The sequence below is a fragment of the Sitophilus oryzae genome, unplaced genomic scaffold (assembly GCF_002938485.1).
Source record: "Sitophilus oryzae breed Bouriz unplaced genomic scaffold, Soryzae_2.0 scaffold_1974_pilon_pilon, whole genome shotgun sequence".
Lineage (NCBI taxonomy): Eukaryota > Metazoa > Arthropoda > Insecta > Coleoptera > Curculionidae > Sitophilus > Sitophilus oryzae.
The window spans coordinates 3,130,270-3,146,106 of NW_022146695.1; the positions used below are offsets into that span (position 1 = coordinate 3,130,270).

Consider the following 15,837-nt stretch of genomic DNA (forward strand, 5'->3'; position numbering starts at 1 on the left):
TTAATTGATTGATCTTTATTTCCATTGACAATATTATTGACAATATTATTGATCGTCTCCGGGACCCTTTGCTATCATGGTATACATCGTGCGCCACCCTGTATAATAAAAAGTATGGAACTGATACGGAACGGAAGCTTACGTAATGGATATGGAATGGAAACGGAAGGTATAGTGAGAATCAACCTTTACTTGGCCTGAGGATGTAAGACCCCTTTCATTCTATTATTGTTCAGTCCATAGCCACTGTTCAGTCTATTATTAACTTAAAACAAAATGTGCAACTTACATTATAAACAGTTTTTATGTCAATTTATCGGTTTATAAAAAAAATCAGTCCATGATCAGTCCAGTTCTCTTTAGTACATATTGGACTGCGTTCAGTTCGTGTTGAAGTATTCTAATACCAAATAATAGTTTCTTATTTTTCAGTAGGTACTCACCTCGTAACCATCTGAGTAGAAACTGCTCGTCATGGTGTGGCTGAAGTACATCGCTGATGTCCCTTTTAAACTGAAAAGAAAGAAAACTATTAGATTTCGTGACACGGAAATGATGTAAATGACGTTTTAAGTGACGGAGACATAGAAAAGCGTGAATATGGAATCATCGGACGTGAGCATCGATGGTTTTGGCGATGATCAAGGCACGTATATTCCACGCGAAGTGGTTATCGAGGAACAACCAGACAGTGAAGGTTCATCTGCTTCAGGGTATTTTTTTTTTCTTTAGTTTTTCATCTAAATTTTTACAAAAAGATATTTTTAGTAACTTATTGATATCACTGAAAAATGCTTTAGTATATGTCACTGTAGTTAAAAATATAGAATTTTGGTGTATAGTGATGAACCAGTGTTTTATTTTGCTCCTTATTTTTAGGGAGGAGCAAATACAAAACCAAGACCAAGACTCCCTTGGTCTTGGTCTTGCTACAAGACTTTTGCAAGTCTGGCAAGAGGCTTTAATAGATTTTTACTTGATGTACTTTTTACAAAGCAACAATTTCAAATAAATAGTATTTTAATAAGACTTTTGCAAGTCTGGCAAGAGGCTTTAATAGATTTTTACTTGATGTACTTTTTACAAAGCAACAATTTCAAATAAATAGTATTTTAGATAATTTAATGCAAATGAAACTTCAACGAATGAAACAATATTTTGTCTGATGATATTTTTTATTTTTCAATATACCGGGGGCGTCTCAAAAGTGGCTGACCCCCTATAACCTTTTTATTTTTTCAGATAAAAAAAAACGAGATTAAGTATGTTAGTATATGACATAAATTAGGACTGATTGACGTTTTTGGTCACTTCCTGTTTCACCGGAAATAACAACAACTTTTGATTTTTAAATGGCACCTGCGGTATATTTTTACTTTATTCGATAGAAATTTTCGCTTAAAAAAATCGTGTTTTAAATTTCAATGTAGAGTGCCATGGCTATGTTAAAAGGACTATTTTTAATCAAGGAGCCTTGGAAAAATAGATTTGCTCGTCTAATATGTTTCGTGTCTTGTCCTGGCCGGTTAAAAGATGCCAAATCTTGTTTTAATCATATCCAATTTTTTTTTAATGAAACAAGGGTGGCTCATTAGCATATTTGGAAAAAGCATTTTTTACGAATACTTTGGTAGCACACACTTGGTATTTCGAGTCAATTTGTCGTTGTGAATTGTATGTTACAATTTCAAATAAACCATATATAAAAATGCTAAAAGTAGACATATGATACGTCATTCTATTGAGAGCGTCATTTTCTTCGAATAAAGGAAAAAATACAGAAGGTGTCATTTAAAAATCAAAAGTTGTAGCGTCAATCCTAATTTATGTCATATAATAACATACCAAATCTAGATTGACCAAATGACCACAATTCGTTTTTTTATCTGAAAAAATAAAAAAGTTATAGAGGTTAGCCACTTTTGAGACGCACCCGGTATAATGAATCAACATTGTTTTCTTAAAAATGTTGTGCAAAAGTCATGAAAACACTGTTTGTAATAAATTAAATCAATAGTGGGGAGGGGTAATCAAGTGAAAATTTCGTTATTTTGTTCAATTACTTTATCCATAAAGAATGAGATGTAGGCAATGGCATCCCTAGAGATGTAGGTAAATAAAAAAATAAAAAAAGTGCAAAACCGCAATAGTCTTCCAAGCTGGGTTCTGGACTTGGTCTTGCTTATTGTGCAAGACCTCTTGGTGGCGTTCTTCCTAATAAACTAATCTCACTCATCACTACATTCTTTTAAATTATTCTTTTCTAGATCTTCGTCTGAAGATGAAGGTAGAACTGAAAGACCCAAATCTGATATACCTCCTGAATATTGGCATATTCAAAAACTAGTTAAATACTTAAAGACTGGCAATCAGACAGCTACCGTTGTGGCACTTTGTTGCCTCAAGGACCATGATCTTACCACTGAGTTAAATCAGCTAGCTATTCAGGTATATTTCGAAAGAGTTTTCAATCTAGTGTGTTTCAAAAAACTTGCCTATCCTGTATAAAATGAAACGCTACTTGTTGGAAACGATTCCTGTATTCATGCATCGACCTTATCGATTATTCTTTCAGGAAATTGGAGGTTTGGAACTCTTAATCAACCTCCTCGAAACCAAAGACCTGAAATGCAAACTGGGCGCTCTCAGCGTTCTTACCGAACTATCCCAAAACCAAGACATACGCAGATGCCTAGCAAATCTCGGAGGAATACCACTTCTGGTCAAAAACCTAACAGAACCGGCCAGAGACCTACAGATCTTGGTTGCAGAGACCATATACAACGTGGCCCAGGTGAAGAAAGCCAGGAAGCATATCCGCCAGTGCAACGGGATACCCAGGCTCGTGGATTTTTTGGATTGTAACGAGATTCACTTGAAGACGCCCAAGGATCAATTGAGTGAGAACGAATTGGGTCAAGTGGCTTTGGTTAGAGCAACAGCTAGGGCGTTGTGGTCGGTGTCTAGGAGTAAGAAGAATGTGCAGGTGATGATGAAGAGTGGGTCGGTGCCATTACTTGCCAAACTGTTGAAGTGAGTTGTGGTTCTTTACTGATATAAAAGCATGTATAAGTGAAATTCACTTTCCTTTATGAGAGATATTCGTGTAATTCTTTTTGTTTTTATTTTTATACAGGGTGGGCCAATGGAAACTTTCCACCCCAATTTTTCTCGTTTAAAATTAAAATTTGGAAAAACGCCCGGGCACGTCGATTTAGTTTTCGAGGGGGAAAAGAAAATATCATAAAATCACGTTCACACCTATAACCTCCAAGGCGGCGCCACCCCTAAATTCTTAAATGGAAAGGGGGGCCGAGTGATACCTCATGTGAAAGGTCTTTCAATTCCTTTTTTAATGATGAGATATCATGTACTTTCGTTCAATAGTTTTAGAGATTTAATGATTTAAAGTAGATTTTCATTTATCAGCTAAGTGGGGAAAAAATCAGTTTTTATTTTTTTTTCTTTCTCTGTATGTATTTTTTTGGCAAACTATGTATACTAAAAAGTAAGCAGGCCAAAATTGAACATTTTTCACTTATTCCGAATTGAAAGATTTTTGGGCGTGGATCGATGCAGATTGATTAGTTAAAATTTAATAATAGTGTGTAAGCTGTGTCACAAGTACATGCCAGATATAGCCGACGCTCTGTATAGAGTATGGCACTGTAAGAAGAAGAAGAACATTTTATTGAAAACGATCGTTCTAATCAGATTAATAATGTTATTCTTGGATCAGTGCCTTCTGTTAAAAGTTCAGCCTGGGGACGGACTTTTGTTTACTTCATCAGCTGTACATACTTAGATATTGGGTTAGATTCCGTTTCATATTTTGTCGGTTGATTTTTGGTTTTAACTCTATGATTTATGGTATTATTTATTATTGTAGTGCAAAAAACTTTTGGTGTTTAAGTGACATAAACTACTACCAGATATATGGTCACTCTCGGTTTCGCATAAAAAAATTGAAAAATTACACGTTGTGTAAGTGATTTAACCTAAAAGTGCCCATACATTTTTTACTCATCGTAATTTTTGTGTGTGTATTTTAAGACTCTAACAATTCATCAATAAAGCTTAAGTGGAGTGTGTTTTTGGTGCTATGCCTCATCTTTGTTGTGTTCCTGGTGGAAAGGATAGTTATACTAGGCAGCCTAAAGTGTCCGGAAGAGCAAGAAAAGTGGGTACGAGTTATAAATCAAGAGAATTCTATTGAAAATATCTTTAGTAAATTTAAAAATAATATTCTCTCATGATGGTATTAATGAAAACTGGACAATTATGTTTATTTTATTCATATTGTGGAATCTCCACTCCAAGTGTTGTTGGTTCAGCTTCGATAGATTCAAACACGTAAGTAGGTATTATGATCTAGGGAAAAATAAAGAATAAGTATATTAAAGATCATGAAAAAGATTATTATTTTGAGTTCAAATTTTAAAAAAGATTTTTGTAAAGACAAGACTGATACAGTTTAAAAGAAGAATGTGTTTTTGTTTGATAATATATAATGTATGTCAAGCATAACATATATTTGTGCAGTAATTTTTAATGAATAGAGTTGATTATTTATAATACCAAATTAATATCAAATATTTAAGTGATGGCTGAATACAATATGAATAAAATAACAATAAAATTGGTATATTTGCATAATACAAAATTAAGTTTTAAGAATAAAGGTGTTACTAAAAATACCAAGAAATTAATATTTCTTTGTTTTAATTGGTCTAATGTTATTTACATTTTATGTAAGAATTATACCGTATCATCGAAAAAAATCGGCGTCTAGTTGGCTTGGACATGAACATCGATGACATTCCCTAAATAACTGTACACATAAAATAATTAACTAGAATTTTACAATCTTGGAAAATTTGATATTCTTGAACCTTGTTTCTAAATATTCTAAATTTTTTGATTTTCTTGGGATTTAGGTTCGGGAAAAACGATGATTAAGTTTTCATTTGGTTTTTCATTATTTTTATTTGGTTTAAAAAAAACGTTTCGGCTATATATTTGATAAGTTTATATTAGTTTATTAATTGCTGTAATTATAATAATTTAATATTTGATAAGTTTATATTAGTTTATTAATTGCAGTAAACATTATGAGGTGTGAATTATATTGTATATGTAATTTTTTGGATTATATTCGACACTATTTTTCTCATATGACACAACACTGATGAAGGCTATAGTTAGCCGAAACGTTTTCTTAAACCAAATAAAAATAATGAAAACCCAAATGAAAACTTAAATCGGCGTTTTTCCCGAACCTAAAAATCCCAAGAAAATAAAAAGTTTTAGAATAATTTTACATATAAAATGCCAGCGATCTTCATTTCATAGCCATCGCTGACGCCTTTACCAGATAATATTGTATTATTTGTAAATATAATTTTCGAACATTGATACTTGCAAAATATACATATAAATTTTGTGAATGCATATAATAATACATCACTATTAGTAGATATTGAATGTTTTTTGTTAAATTAGATCGATTTTCAAACCCCAAAATTTAAAATATATTTACATTTTACCCATTATCTTATGTACCTATACATTACTTGTACATTGTAAAACATTTGTTGCATTTGTATGGTTCATAGTTTATTTGCCAAAGTATTTATTACTATAAATAGGTATATATGTTGTAGTTATTAACTGTATATTATGTATATTTCATGTAAACTATATCATTTTTAAAATACAAACTAAAAATCTGAGGAATAATTATGTTTTCCATGTATTCTACAAAATATTTATTAATCCGTTATATCTAACTAGCGTGACGTCATAAATCTCGCCCGTAGGCTGATCTTTTAATAGAAGGCACTGCTTGGATCTTATAAACTTCGTGGATAAGTAAATTTGCTTCATTTTTGTTGAAGATACAGCAACATCTTGTCTTTGACAATGACTGACCAATCGTCTGTTTTTCTTTTGTGAATATGTCATTTTTAAAAAATAATTTAAAAGTTTAGCCTGGGAAATATATAAAAAATAAAAAATACACATATAAAATAGTAAAAATAATATTGTTCGGATATTAATTATTTATTGAATAATATTTTACAGTATACTAATTACTTGAAGATAAAAACATTCTCAAAGGTAAATTACATAATAATGTTTATAAAGTGATTAAGTGAACATAAATAAACATTTCAAAATATGGATATATATGGAACATAGTTCAGAGGTTTTCATACTTTTTGTGTTGTGGAGGTCTTTTATAAGGATAAGACTGATATCCAATTGCGGACAGCTCCACATAATATAACACATTTATTTGTCATAATATTTATTTATCTACTAAATACACTACAAAAACAAACTTTCAAACGGAGCACAAATTTAAAATCTAAAATATCGTCGAAAAAATGAACTCTTTTAAAAAACTAACATTAATTAAAATTGTCTCAAAATTTTCAATGTCAAATGTTACTCTGGTTCTATATGTATTTTCGTCTGTTCTGAAAGCATTTTGAAATAAAAATCGCATATTTTTAAATTGTTTTTAATAATGCAAAAATTATTCAGGTATGCCTAAGTTAACTTACTAAAATTTGATGTGGATCCCACAGAAATTCAACAGTTGGTCCATCAGCTGATATAATATATTTAAAAGTAAAGATATGTTAACCTTTTTCCATAGGTCTGTACATATGGATGTTGTAATACCAACAATAGGAACCATAGCTCAATGCGCTAATGACCCGAGCTACCAACTAGCCATCCAGACAGAAGGAATGATCCGCGACATAGTACGCCATCTATCTACCGAAGTAAGTATTAAAATATATACTTATACCTACAATTAATTAAGCTAAAGTCGATCTAGGAGTATCCAGAATTACGAAGGTTCTGCGCAGAGACCATCTTCAAGTGCTGCGAAAAGGCAACGTCTCGAGAGATGGTTAGACAAGCTGGCGGATTAGATCCCTTGATCAATATGACCAGAGATCCGAAAACTAAGGAGGATAAAGCATTGTTGGCTGCAGTGACTGGGGCTATATGGAAAACGGCGATAAGCCCAGAGAATGTTGAACGTTTTGATCAACTTAAAACGGTCGAAGTAAGAGGAGTAGCTATAGATATATAGGGTTGTTCACCACATACTACACGGAGTATTGTAACTAAATGATTAGATTTTACAAATTGTAAGTTTTGGGTTCGGTGAAGGACTATTAGAGCTACAATTTAAAAATATTTTTACAAGATAGAGAGTGTCCCAAATAAATAAAAAATATCAAAGTTGTATTTTTTTAAATTGAACACCCTGTATATTATTACATTTTTAGTTTCTACGATTATTATAAAGGTAAATTTGATAAAGGTTTATGACACTTAAACCTTACCGTTTTTGAAATATTTTCAATTTTGTGAAATTGCAGTAAAAATTTTAAGGCTTCATTTCTCCAAGGGTATCAAAGTTTTTAATACTAAATATTTACTGAAGTCTATTTATTGATCAGTTATTGTGTTACAATAACAAAAATAATACTACCTCATACAGAGTGCCCAAAAATTTATTTTAAATTATTTCTAGCTTTAAACGGCAATACCTTGTTTAATTTAAATGGAACGCCTTGTATATTTTAGGAGATTCAAATGCACAATTTAATTGTCTATCAAATTGTATTATACCATTTTTTACCTATCCCTTCAAGTTTTCGTAGAAAATGCATTTTCTTGTAATTTAGACCTCATTTATCAATATACCCGTGGAATATTGACATTTTAGATTGTTTTTAAAGTAACAAATGTACAAAATGAACAGGCTAGTAATATTATCGTTTTTAGCAAAATGATAATATTACTAGGCCATTTCTATACACGAAGAAAACTATTTAAATCTTTATAAAAGAGTATACCATTAATTAAATATACCACCATTATTTCCGCCCAAATACTAATTTATTACATACTTAATTATGTTCGTTAATAAATTATTCTAAATAAATGTGGATTTGAATTAGAAATCAATATAATAATAACTTATGAAAATGAATGTCTCTGTTGTTATAAATAAGCATTTGTCAAAAAATTAAATATCATTTTCAAAGGTGTTACATTTTACCACACTGTCTAATATAATACAAAATTCAGTTTTTTAGTATTTGGAGCAATTATTATTAATCAACGCAAATAGTCAATTAATATAGTTTGAATACTGGAATCATATTAATTGGCCCTCTTTAACAAATATACATAACAGTTTTTTTTTATTTTTTAATGAAATAAACAAACTATATCGACAATATTAGTATCTGTACTCTTTAAAAAGTTGGTACATCTTTAAAAATAATCTAAAATGTCAGTATTCCATAGGTATATTGATAAATGAGTTCCAAATTACAAGAAAATGCATTTTCTACGGTAACTTGAAGAGATAGGTAAAAAATGGTATAATACAATTTGATAGACAATTAAATTATACATCTTACATTGTGCATCTGATTCTCATAAAATATACAGGGTATTCCATTTAAATTAAACAAGTTATTGCCGTTTAAAGCTAGTAATTATTTAAAATAAAATTTTAGATACTCTGTATAAGGTAGTATAATTTTTATTATTGCAACACTATAATTGATAAATAAATAAACTTCAGTAAATATTTAGTATTAAAAACTTCGATACCCTTCGAGAAATGAAGCCTTAAAATTTTAACTGCAATTTCACAAAATTGAAAATATTTCAAAACGGTAAGGTTTTAGTGTAATAAACCTTTATCGATTTTACCTTTATTTTAATCGTAGAAACTAAAAATGTAATAATATATAGGGAGTTCCATTTAAAAAAATGCAACTTTGATATTTTTTATTTATTTGGGACACTCTGTATCTTGTAAAAATATTTTTAAATTGTAGCTCTAATAGTCCTTCAACGAACCCAAAACTTACAATTTGTAAAAATCTAATCATTGAGCTACAATACTCCGTGTCGTATGTGGTGAACAACCCTGTAAATTTAAAATTAAAAATAATTCATTCTCTATGAAAATATTTTGTCAGGTTTTAGTAAAACTTCTGGAAAACGTGGAAGAAGACGAACTGGTACTTAGCAATGTCGTAGGGGCTCTAGGGGAATGCCTAAAATTCGAACACAACAGAAGCACATTGCGCAGAGCAGAGGGTATACCTCACCTAGTCAATTTACTCAACTACACCTATCCACCATTATTAGAGAATGTCCCTATGGTCCTTAGGGAATGCGCAGAAGATCCAGAATCGATGAGAATCATAGAACAACTTGATGGAGTCAGGCTTATATGGTCTCTATTAAGAAACGAATCTCCAAAGGTACAAACATTTGCATTTACCTTTGAATAAAAAGATAATTAGACAAAAATATATTTGATCGTCTAATGTTTTTAGTGTCTTATCCTGGCCAGTTAAAAGATGCCCAAATCGTATTTTTAATTATATCGCAATTTTATCAACTGGAACAAGAGTGGCTCATTAGCATATTTGGAAAAAGCATTTTTTTACGAATAATTTGGTACCAAACATTTGGTATTTCGAGTCAAATTGTCGTTATGAACAGCATGTTACAATTTCAAATAAACCATATGCGAAAATGTCTAAAGTTGACATATGATATGTCATTCTATTCAGAGTGTCATTTTCTATTGAATAAAGTAAAAAATACCGAGGGTATCATTTAAAAATCAAAAGTTGTAGTCATTTCCGTTGAAACAGGAAGTGACAAAAAACAATTGTATACGTCACTCAACTCTAATTTATGTCATTTACTAACATACCAGATCTCGTTCTTTTATCTGAAAAAATAAGAGTTACCTATAGGGGTGACCCACTTTTAAAACGCACCCGGTATAATTTAGGATAGACTTAATAATTTGATGGTTTTATTTTACGTTATCAATAAATGTAATTAGATATTAAAATTGTTAAAAAAATATATTTCTAATAAAAATAGCTAAGTTATAATAATTGTTATGCTACTGAAACACATAAGTGAAATTGACGCATCCTAATTATTTTTGACAAATAAAAAATAAAACGTTAGAAAAGATTTTAATTAGTTAATTCTAAGTGAACTTCATAACAGATTGCCCCACGTTGGGCGCCAAAAATAGGGGTATAACGTTTTTCGTTATTATTCCTTGCGTACGGCAGCTTATCATCGGTAGAGCAGTCATGAGTTTGTTCGTACTTCACTATAGAATAATCACTAAATTTTAAATTGTTGGGCGCCCTGGAATTATGCATAAGAAAACACAGCTGTAGTTGACAAATATAAATGAGCATATCTAATTACTTTTATAAAAATAAGCTCAGCAAAGCACAACAAATCCGCCAAATTTTAAATCAACTTCAAATCTGTCAAAAATAGGGGTTCATGATGTTCATTATGTCTCTAATGCATAAATACATGGATAGCATTAAACGCCTTTCTTAATCTTTTTATTCAAAGTAAGAGCTTCTGGAATCTTGTTGCAATTACTCATCTATATCTGATATATGATCTAATTTCTCTATTTTCTAGCATATGTGGCGTTGCCAAGAGGGAAAAAATGGACCTCGATTTAATACTGCGCTTCATTTTTGTGACATGTTTTTATATTATTTTTAAATGTGTTTTAGGTACAGGCTAATGCTGCCTGGTCTCTTGTTCCTTGTATACAAAACGCCATAGATTCAGGAGAAATGGTCAGATGCTTTGTAGGTGGTCTGGAAATCATAGTAAACCTTCTAAAATCCCAGGATACGCATGTTTTGGCCTGTGTTTGTGCCGCCATCTCAGAAGTGGCGAAAGATATTGAAAATTTGGCAGTAATCACAGGTTAGTCAATAAAAATGAAGCAATGCTTCATACCAAAAGTCGTCATAGTCGATGACTTGATACCATAGACTTAAAATAAAATATTTGATACCATATTTGTAAAAAATTGTGAGTGTAAAAATATGATGTAGTATTTTTTTTGGACTCTAATGTTATGATTGCCAAATTTGTACATTTAAACAAATCTATATACCGTATGATCGAAAAAAAAATGGCGTCCAGTTGGCTTGGAAATGACGATCGATGACATTTCCCATATAATTTTACATATAAAATGACAGCGATCTTCATTTCATAGCCATCGCTGACGCCGTTTTTATTCGATCATACGGTAGTAATTTGCATAGGAAAGATATAAGTTTCATTACTTTCAAGGACTTCTTTTTGTTTATATTTCACTCAAACCGGGTTAATAATTATTTAATCGTGATTGTGCCGCTAGCTTTCACTCTAATTTCGTTAGGGTTAGTGACATTTTGTACATTTTGCATGTTAATATTTGATAATAGATGACCCAGTTATCATTTTCCTAAGTTAAATTACTCGTTTTCGTTCCTATGCAAATATTTAACAAGGAAATAAAGATATCTTGACTAATTACTGGAAAAGTTCACACAAAAATAAAAAAGTCTTGTCTAATTCACTATAAAGCCCCGTCTACATATAGCGTATTACTTTCCGTTTTCCCTGTCAGTTAAAATGAAAGACCGTCTGCAGTTCATATCAAATAAGCTTTTAATCATGTAATCAAGCTTGACAGCACAGCGTTGCCCACTTTTATATACTTTCTTTTAATCAAAATATTTTAGGAAACTGAAATATATTAATTTAGTTATTAGATTTAGATATTAAATTAAGTTGGTTCAAGTAAAACAGACCGTTGTTTCGCCTACACACAAGGTTTTACATGATACGATTTGACTGAACAGGTAAGACTGACAGGTAAAACCTTATGTGTAGAGAAGGCTTTAGCATTAAACAACATAAAAATTGTATAAACAAAGAATATGTTTGCAATGTAAAATAATTTGTCAACACACGTGCATCATTAATAGTCCATAAAAATGACTAATTATATACTTTGTTTAGTCCATAAAATAGACTAATTATATACTTTTTTTAATCCATAAAATAGACTCATTATATACTCTACTACTAAACATAATGCCAAAATTGGCCCCAAACAGAATATATGATATAAACTTTGAATGAACTCTTTACAAAGATATAGATATATATAAATTTACTAATATTTTAATATGAAATGGTTTATTATACTGTAGGATCAAAAAAAACGGCAACGGTAACTGACAGTGAGGTCCATTAAAAAATAAAGAAGACCACAGGTCGAGTAAATGACGTTTAGGGCTTGACCTCGCCAACATTATCATCGATTTTCATTCCCCAGCCCTCTTTGACTCCAGACTATCAAGTCTTGGTCCATGAAAATGTTTATTTTATTTTATTTGGTAGATCATGGTGTTGTACCGATGTTGGCCAACCTGGTGGAAACAGAAGATGTAGAGCTACGACAACATTTAGCATCAGCAATCGCATATTGCTGCGCATGGGGTTCAAATTGCAAAATGTTTGGAAGGCAAGTATTACCATGATTTATATATTCACAGATATAACTCATTGAAAATGAACTTTACCAGCGCAACTACAAAAATGTTAATATTTTAAAAAATATCGATGTCGTCAAAAATCACCTGGTTGTCGATTTTTAAAATATACAGGGTGGGTCTTAAACGGATTCAAATATTTTTAGGGATAGTATATTTCGACCAGAAAACACGTCTATGAGGTTTTTTAAAGATTTTTTTTCGAAAATGTGGATTTTTTTAAAAAAATTTAAGTTAAAAAACATATAATATCTCGATTATATGTTAACACAGGTAGTTGATTAAATTTACAAGAAAGAAAACCAAGAAAAGATTATCGAAATTTAACCAAAAAATTTTTTTTTAATTTTCAAAACTAACTCGATTTTTTGGAGTTATTTGAAAAACGGTAAAGAGAAAATAGGTGTTTTTTATCGAGATCTACCAGTCCTGAAAATATTTGCACTTATTTTTCAATATACCCTGTAAGTTCAATTACTAAACGGGTTATCATTAGGCTCGCTAATAAGCACCTTAGTCCCAATTTAATCCATTTTATGGAGAGCCAAGTTTGAAACACCATGTATGTGATGTTATTTATCACAAGTTTCAAAAGACTATAATATGTGGTTATTATAAATAATGATGCTAACGAACTCCTATATTTATTAATAAACATAATTATTAATTATTAGCGTTTACTGGATAAAAAGTAAATAAAGACAAAAAATATCAATTATTTAGGCCTTAATAGTTATAAACACATCCTAACATTAAACAATAATTAATATTTTTTCTATAATTCTTACATTAAGGCAATTAGTAACTTAAAAAAAGATAATAAGAACCTAAAAAAATTAAACTCTATTAACAATTTTAAACAACGCGTATTACTAAATGTTGTTTATTCCAATAATAATTATATTGATCGACGTTAGACACATATATCCATTATTTTTATTGGAATTTTGTTTTTATTTTCTAAAACCAGACTAACAAAATTTCTATACCTATTAAACAATAATTAGCTATGAGTTTCGTATAATGGGCCTGTCTGATAATAATTTTTAATGTGCGCAGGGTATCACATAACATTGGTACTCTATAATCGAAAAGATCGGTGTCACAGTGACCATCGAAATGATAATTTCCATCAGGTCGACCCCTAGACGTGTATAATATTGTTACGGATTCCGTGGGTCCACTAATTTAAACTCACGATTAAATACTTAACGAGTTTATTTTCTCACTATATATACTCAATTTATACTGATTAACAACACACAATTAACTATTTTAAAAAAATCCTTCGCCAAATTGTCACGATTCACAATTTAAAAAGGTATATTTCCAAATTTCAAACTGGGTCAACCGCCGATCGCGCGCCTTTAGTACAAATTAATTTGTGCCTTTAGATGGGATGGATGGGGAAGTGGTTTATACTGACTGTTTCTGGAACGTTCTAAAATTCTCGGTATCATTCTCCCGCCTGATTCGCTTAGTTTTCTACTGGGTTAAGAGATCAACAACAATGTCCTCAGATAGTCCTCAACCAGCAATATACTTGCGGTTTATTCACTTCTCCGACAGATGTCGCCACATACACCTTGACAATATACATTTTACTCAATATATAAATCGTTATTGGACTGAAATAATAAATCTGGGATTTATTTGTTCGACAGAAACTGTTTTATCATATTTTTTTCTAGAAAATTTTATGATTTTTTTAAAAAAAATAAAAAAGTTTCGCTAATACAACTTAGACCACCCTGTATATTATTATTTTGACTAAAGTAATATTTCAGACTGGGTGCTATCACACCGTTGGTCCAATACATGGCCGACACCAACCCTGAAGTACACAGAACAACAGCCCTGGCCCTGTTCCACTTGTCAAAAAACGCCTTTAACTGTATCACGATGCACGAAAGTGGAGTTGTACCTTTCCTGCTGAAAGCTGTTTCCTCCACAGACTGGAAACTGCAGGAAGCAGCCGCAGGATGCCTCGCTAACATAAGGAAACTGGCATTGGAAGCAGAGACTGTGCATTTGATCAGGAACAAGCCTGATAGTGCAATCGAGGACGATGAAGATTTATAATTGAAAGACGAAGAAGTTTTATATAATAATAAACTAATTTTTTCAGAAATTCGTTTTTTTTCTAAACAAAATTATTAAAAAAATAAATTTACATACATCAGAAACATACAAATCATTTTTAAATACTTTGAAATAAATATTAAGTATAAGTTTCAACACAGCATCTATATAATTAGTATTATTTCCTGGAACTACATTTTTAATTAAATTAAATAATTTGTATTTTCCTTAGAAGACTATGCAGAATAAGATGTTCGTTTAATAATTTATTCGAGATAAATATAATCTAGGTATTTTTTCCTAGAACAGATACATACAGGGAGTTTCAAAAAATATGCGCCATCTCTCGTGGTAAAATAAATCGAAAAAAGATGAGGACACCCTGTAACTACGAAGCAAAGCAGAAATTATTTTTACGGGGGGAATCTCCCCACGAGAGATGGCCAGGGGTGGATGGGGAAGTGGAAACCGGCCCTGGAAAAACAGGCAACCGGCCCAAATCCACAAAAACAAAATGACCATAACGAAGAAACATATTTTATTTATTAATATATAAGTAAGGGCGTTTCGCTCGTGCGAAAAAGCTCTTATGCCTCCGTTTTTTAAAAAAAAATTTAATTGTCTTGATCAAAATTTTCGTAAAGACAAATATTGGGTCGGACATCTGAATTTTTACTACAAAATGGCTCAGTTTTACAGGGTTCTACCGCTTTATTTCCATTATCGATAACGGTAATTTGATCTTGAATAGGCTACGATTTTGAGTCACGATTTTTGAGAAACTTTAAGACTTCTTGATTCATTCAGTTCAGCTGACCCAATCCTCTGTGAAATACATTACTTTTAACTTTCCGGGTATATAGTATTTTCTTACACACATTGTAGAAAGAAATTCTCTCTTTTCTGCTACACTTTACTTCTCTGCGTCGTGTATACGTGTTTTTAACTGAATTAACCACGGTCGCCATTAAAATTGCAGCATTTTTTAGGTTATTATATAGTTCTTATCACGAAACTTTTCCTCTATACTTGTCTACATTTGGCATCTTGTATGATCATGCCATGACTCAAACGAAAAAACTTAGGCAATACCTAGGCAGTGGATATAAATGTAATGCTATGTTACAGTCCATAATAAGAATATTTGGATTTTCGAGACATACCTATTGATATTTTATTATCTAATCTAGTTTAAACCATATTTAACTCTTCTCTGCTGTCTCAGTAATTTTTAGCAAATTCATTTTAACAACATTTTAAACAACAATTTAGACTTGGCTTTTAGTTCTCAGACTCGGTCTTCTGGGACTTT

The 15,837-nt window shown here is 31.0% G+C and overlaps 2 protein-coding genes across 3 annotated transcripts in view; one reads left to right on the forward strand and one right to left on the reverse strand.

Moving 5' to 3' along the window:
* LOC115883634 (SEC14-like protein 2) overlaps positions 1–15,837 on the reverse strand; it is a 56,390-nt gene that overhangs the window by 17,598 nt on the left and 22,955 nt on the right. For both annotated transcript variants that reach the window (XM_030902004.1, XM_030902003.1), the window contains exon 2: positions 444–513. Coding sequence is in view for 1 of the 2 variants with exons in the window: in XM_030902003.1 (XP_030757863.1) it covers positions 444–513 (70 nt within the window). In the remaining variant the exon portion in view is untranslated. The remainder of the gene's footprint in view (positions 1–443; positions 514–15,837) is intronic.
* Positions 521–14,567, forward strand: LOC115883633 (armadillo repeat-containing protein gudu). The gene is made up of 9 exons (XM_030902002.1): positions 521–713; positions 2,268–2,448; positions 2,576–3,033; positions 6,665–6,794; positions 6,851–7,084; positions 9,027–9,314; positions 10,620–10,818; positions 12,292–12,415; positions 14,231–14,567. The coding sequence occupies exons 1-9, from the start codon at positions 601–603 to the stop codon at positions 14,523–14,525; spliced, it is 2,022 nt and encodes a 673-aa protein (XP_030757862.1). The 5' UTR covers positions 521–600; the 3' UTR covers positions 14,526–14,567.

Coding starts and splice junctions, on each gene's coding strand:
- LOC115883633 (XM_030902002.1), top strand. CDS start 601: ATGGAATCATCGGACGTGAGCATCGATGGTTTTGGCGATGATCAAGGC. Junction 2,449..2,575: donor TAAATCAGCTAGCTATTCAG/GTATATTTCGAA, acceptor TTATTCTTTCAG/GAAATTGGAGGTTTGGAACT. Junction 3,034..6,664: donor TTACTTGCCAAACTGTTGAA/GTGAGTTGTGGT, acceptor CTTTTTCCATAG/GTCTGTACATATGGATGTTG.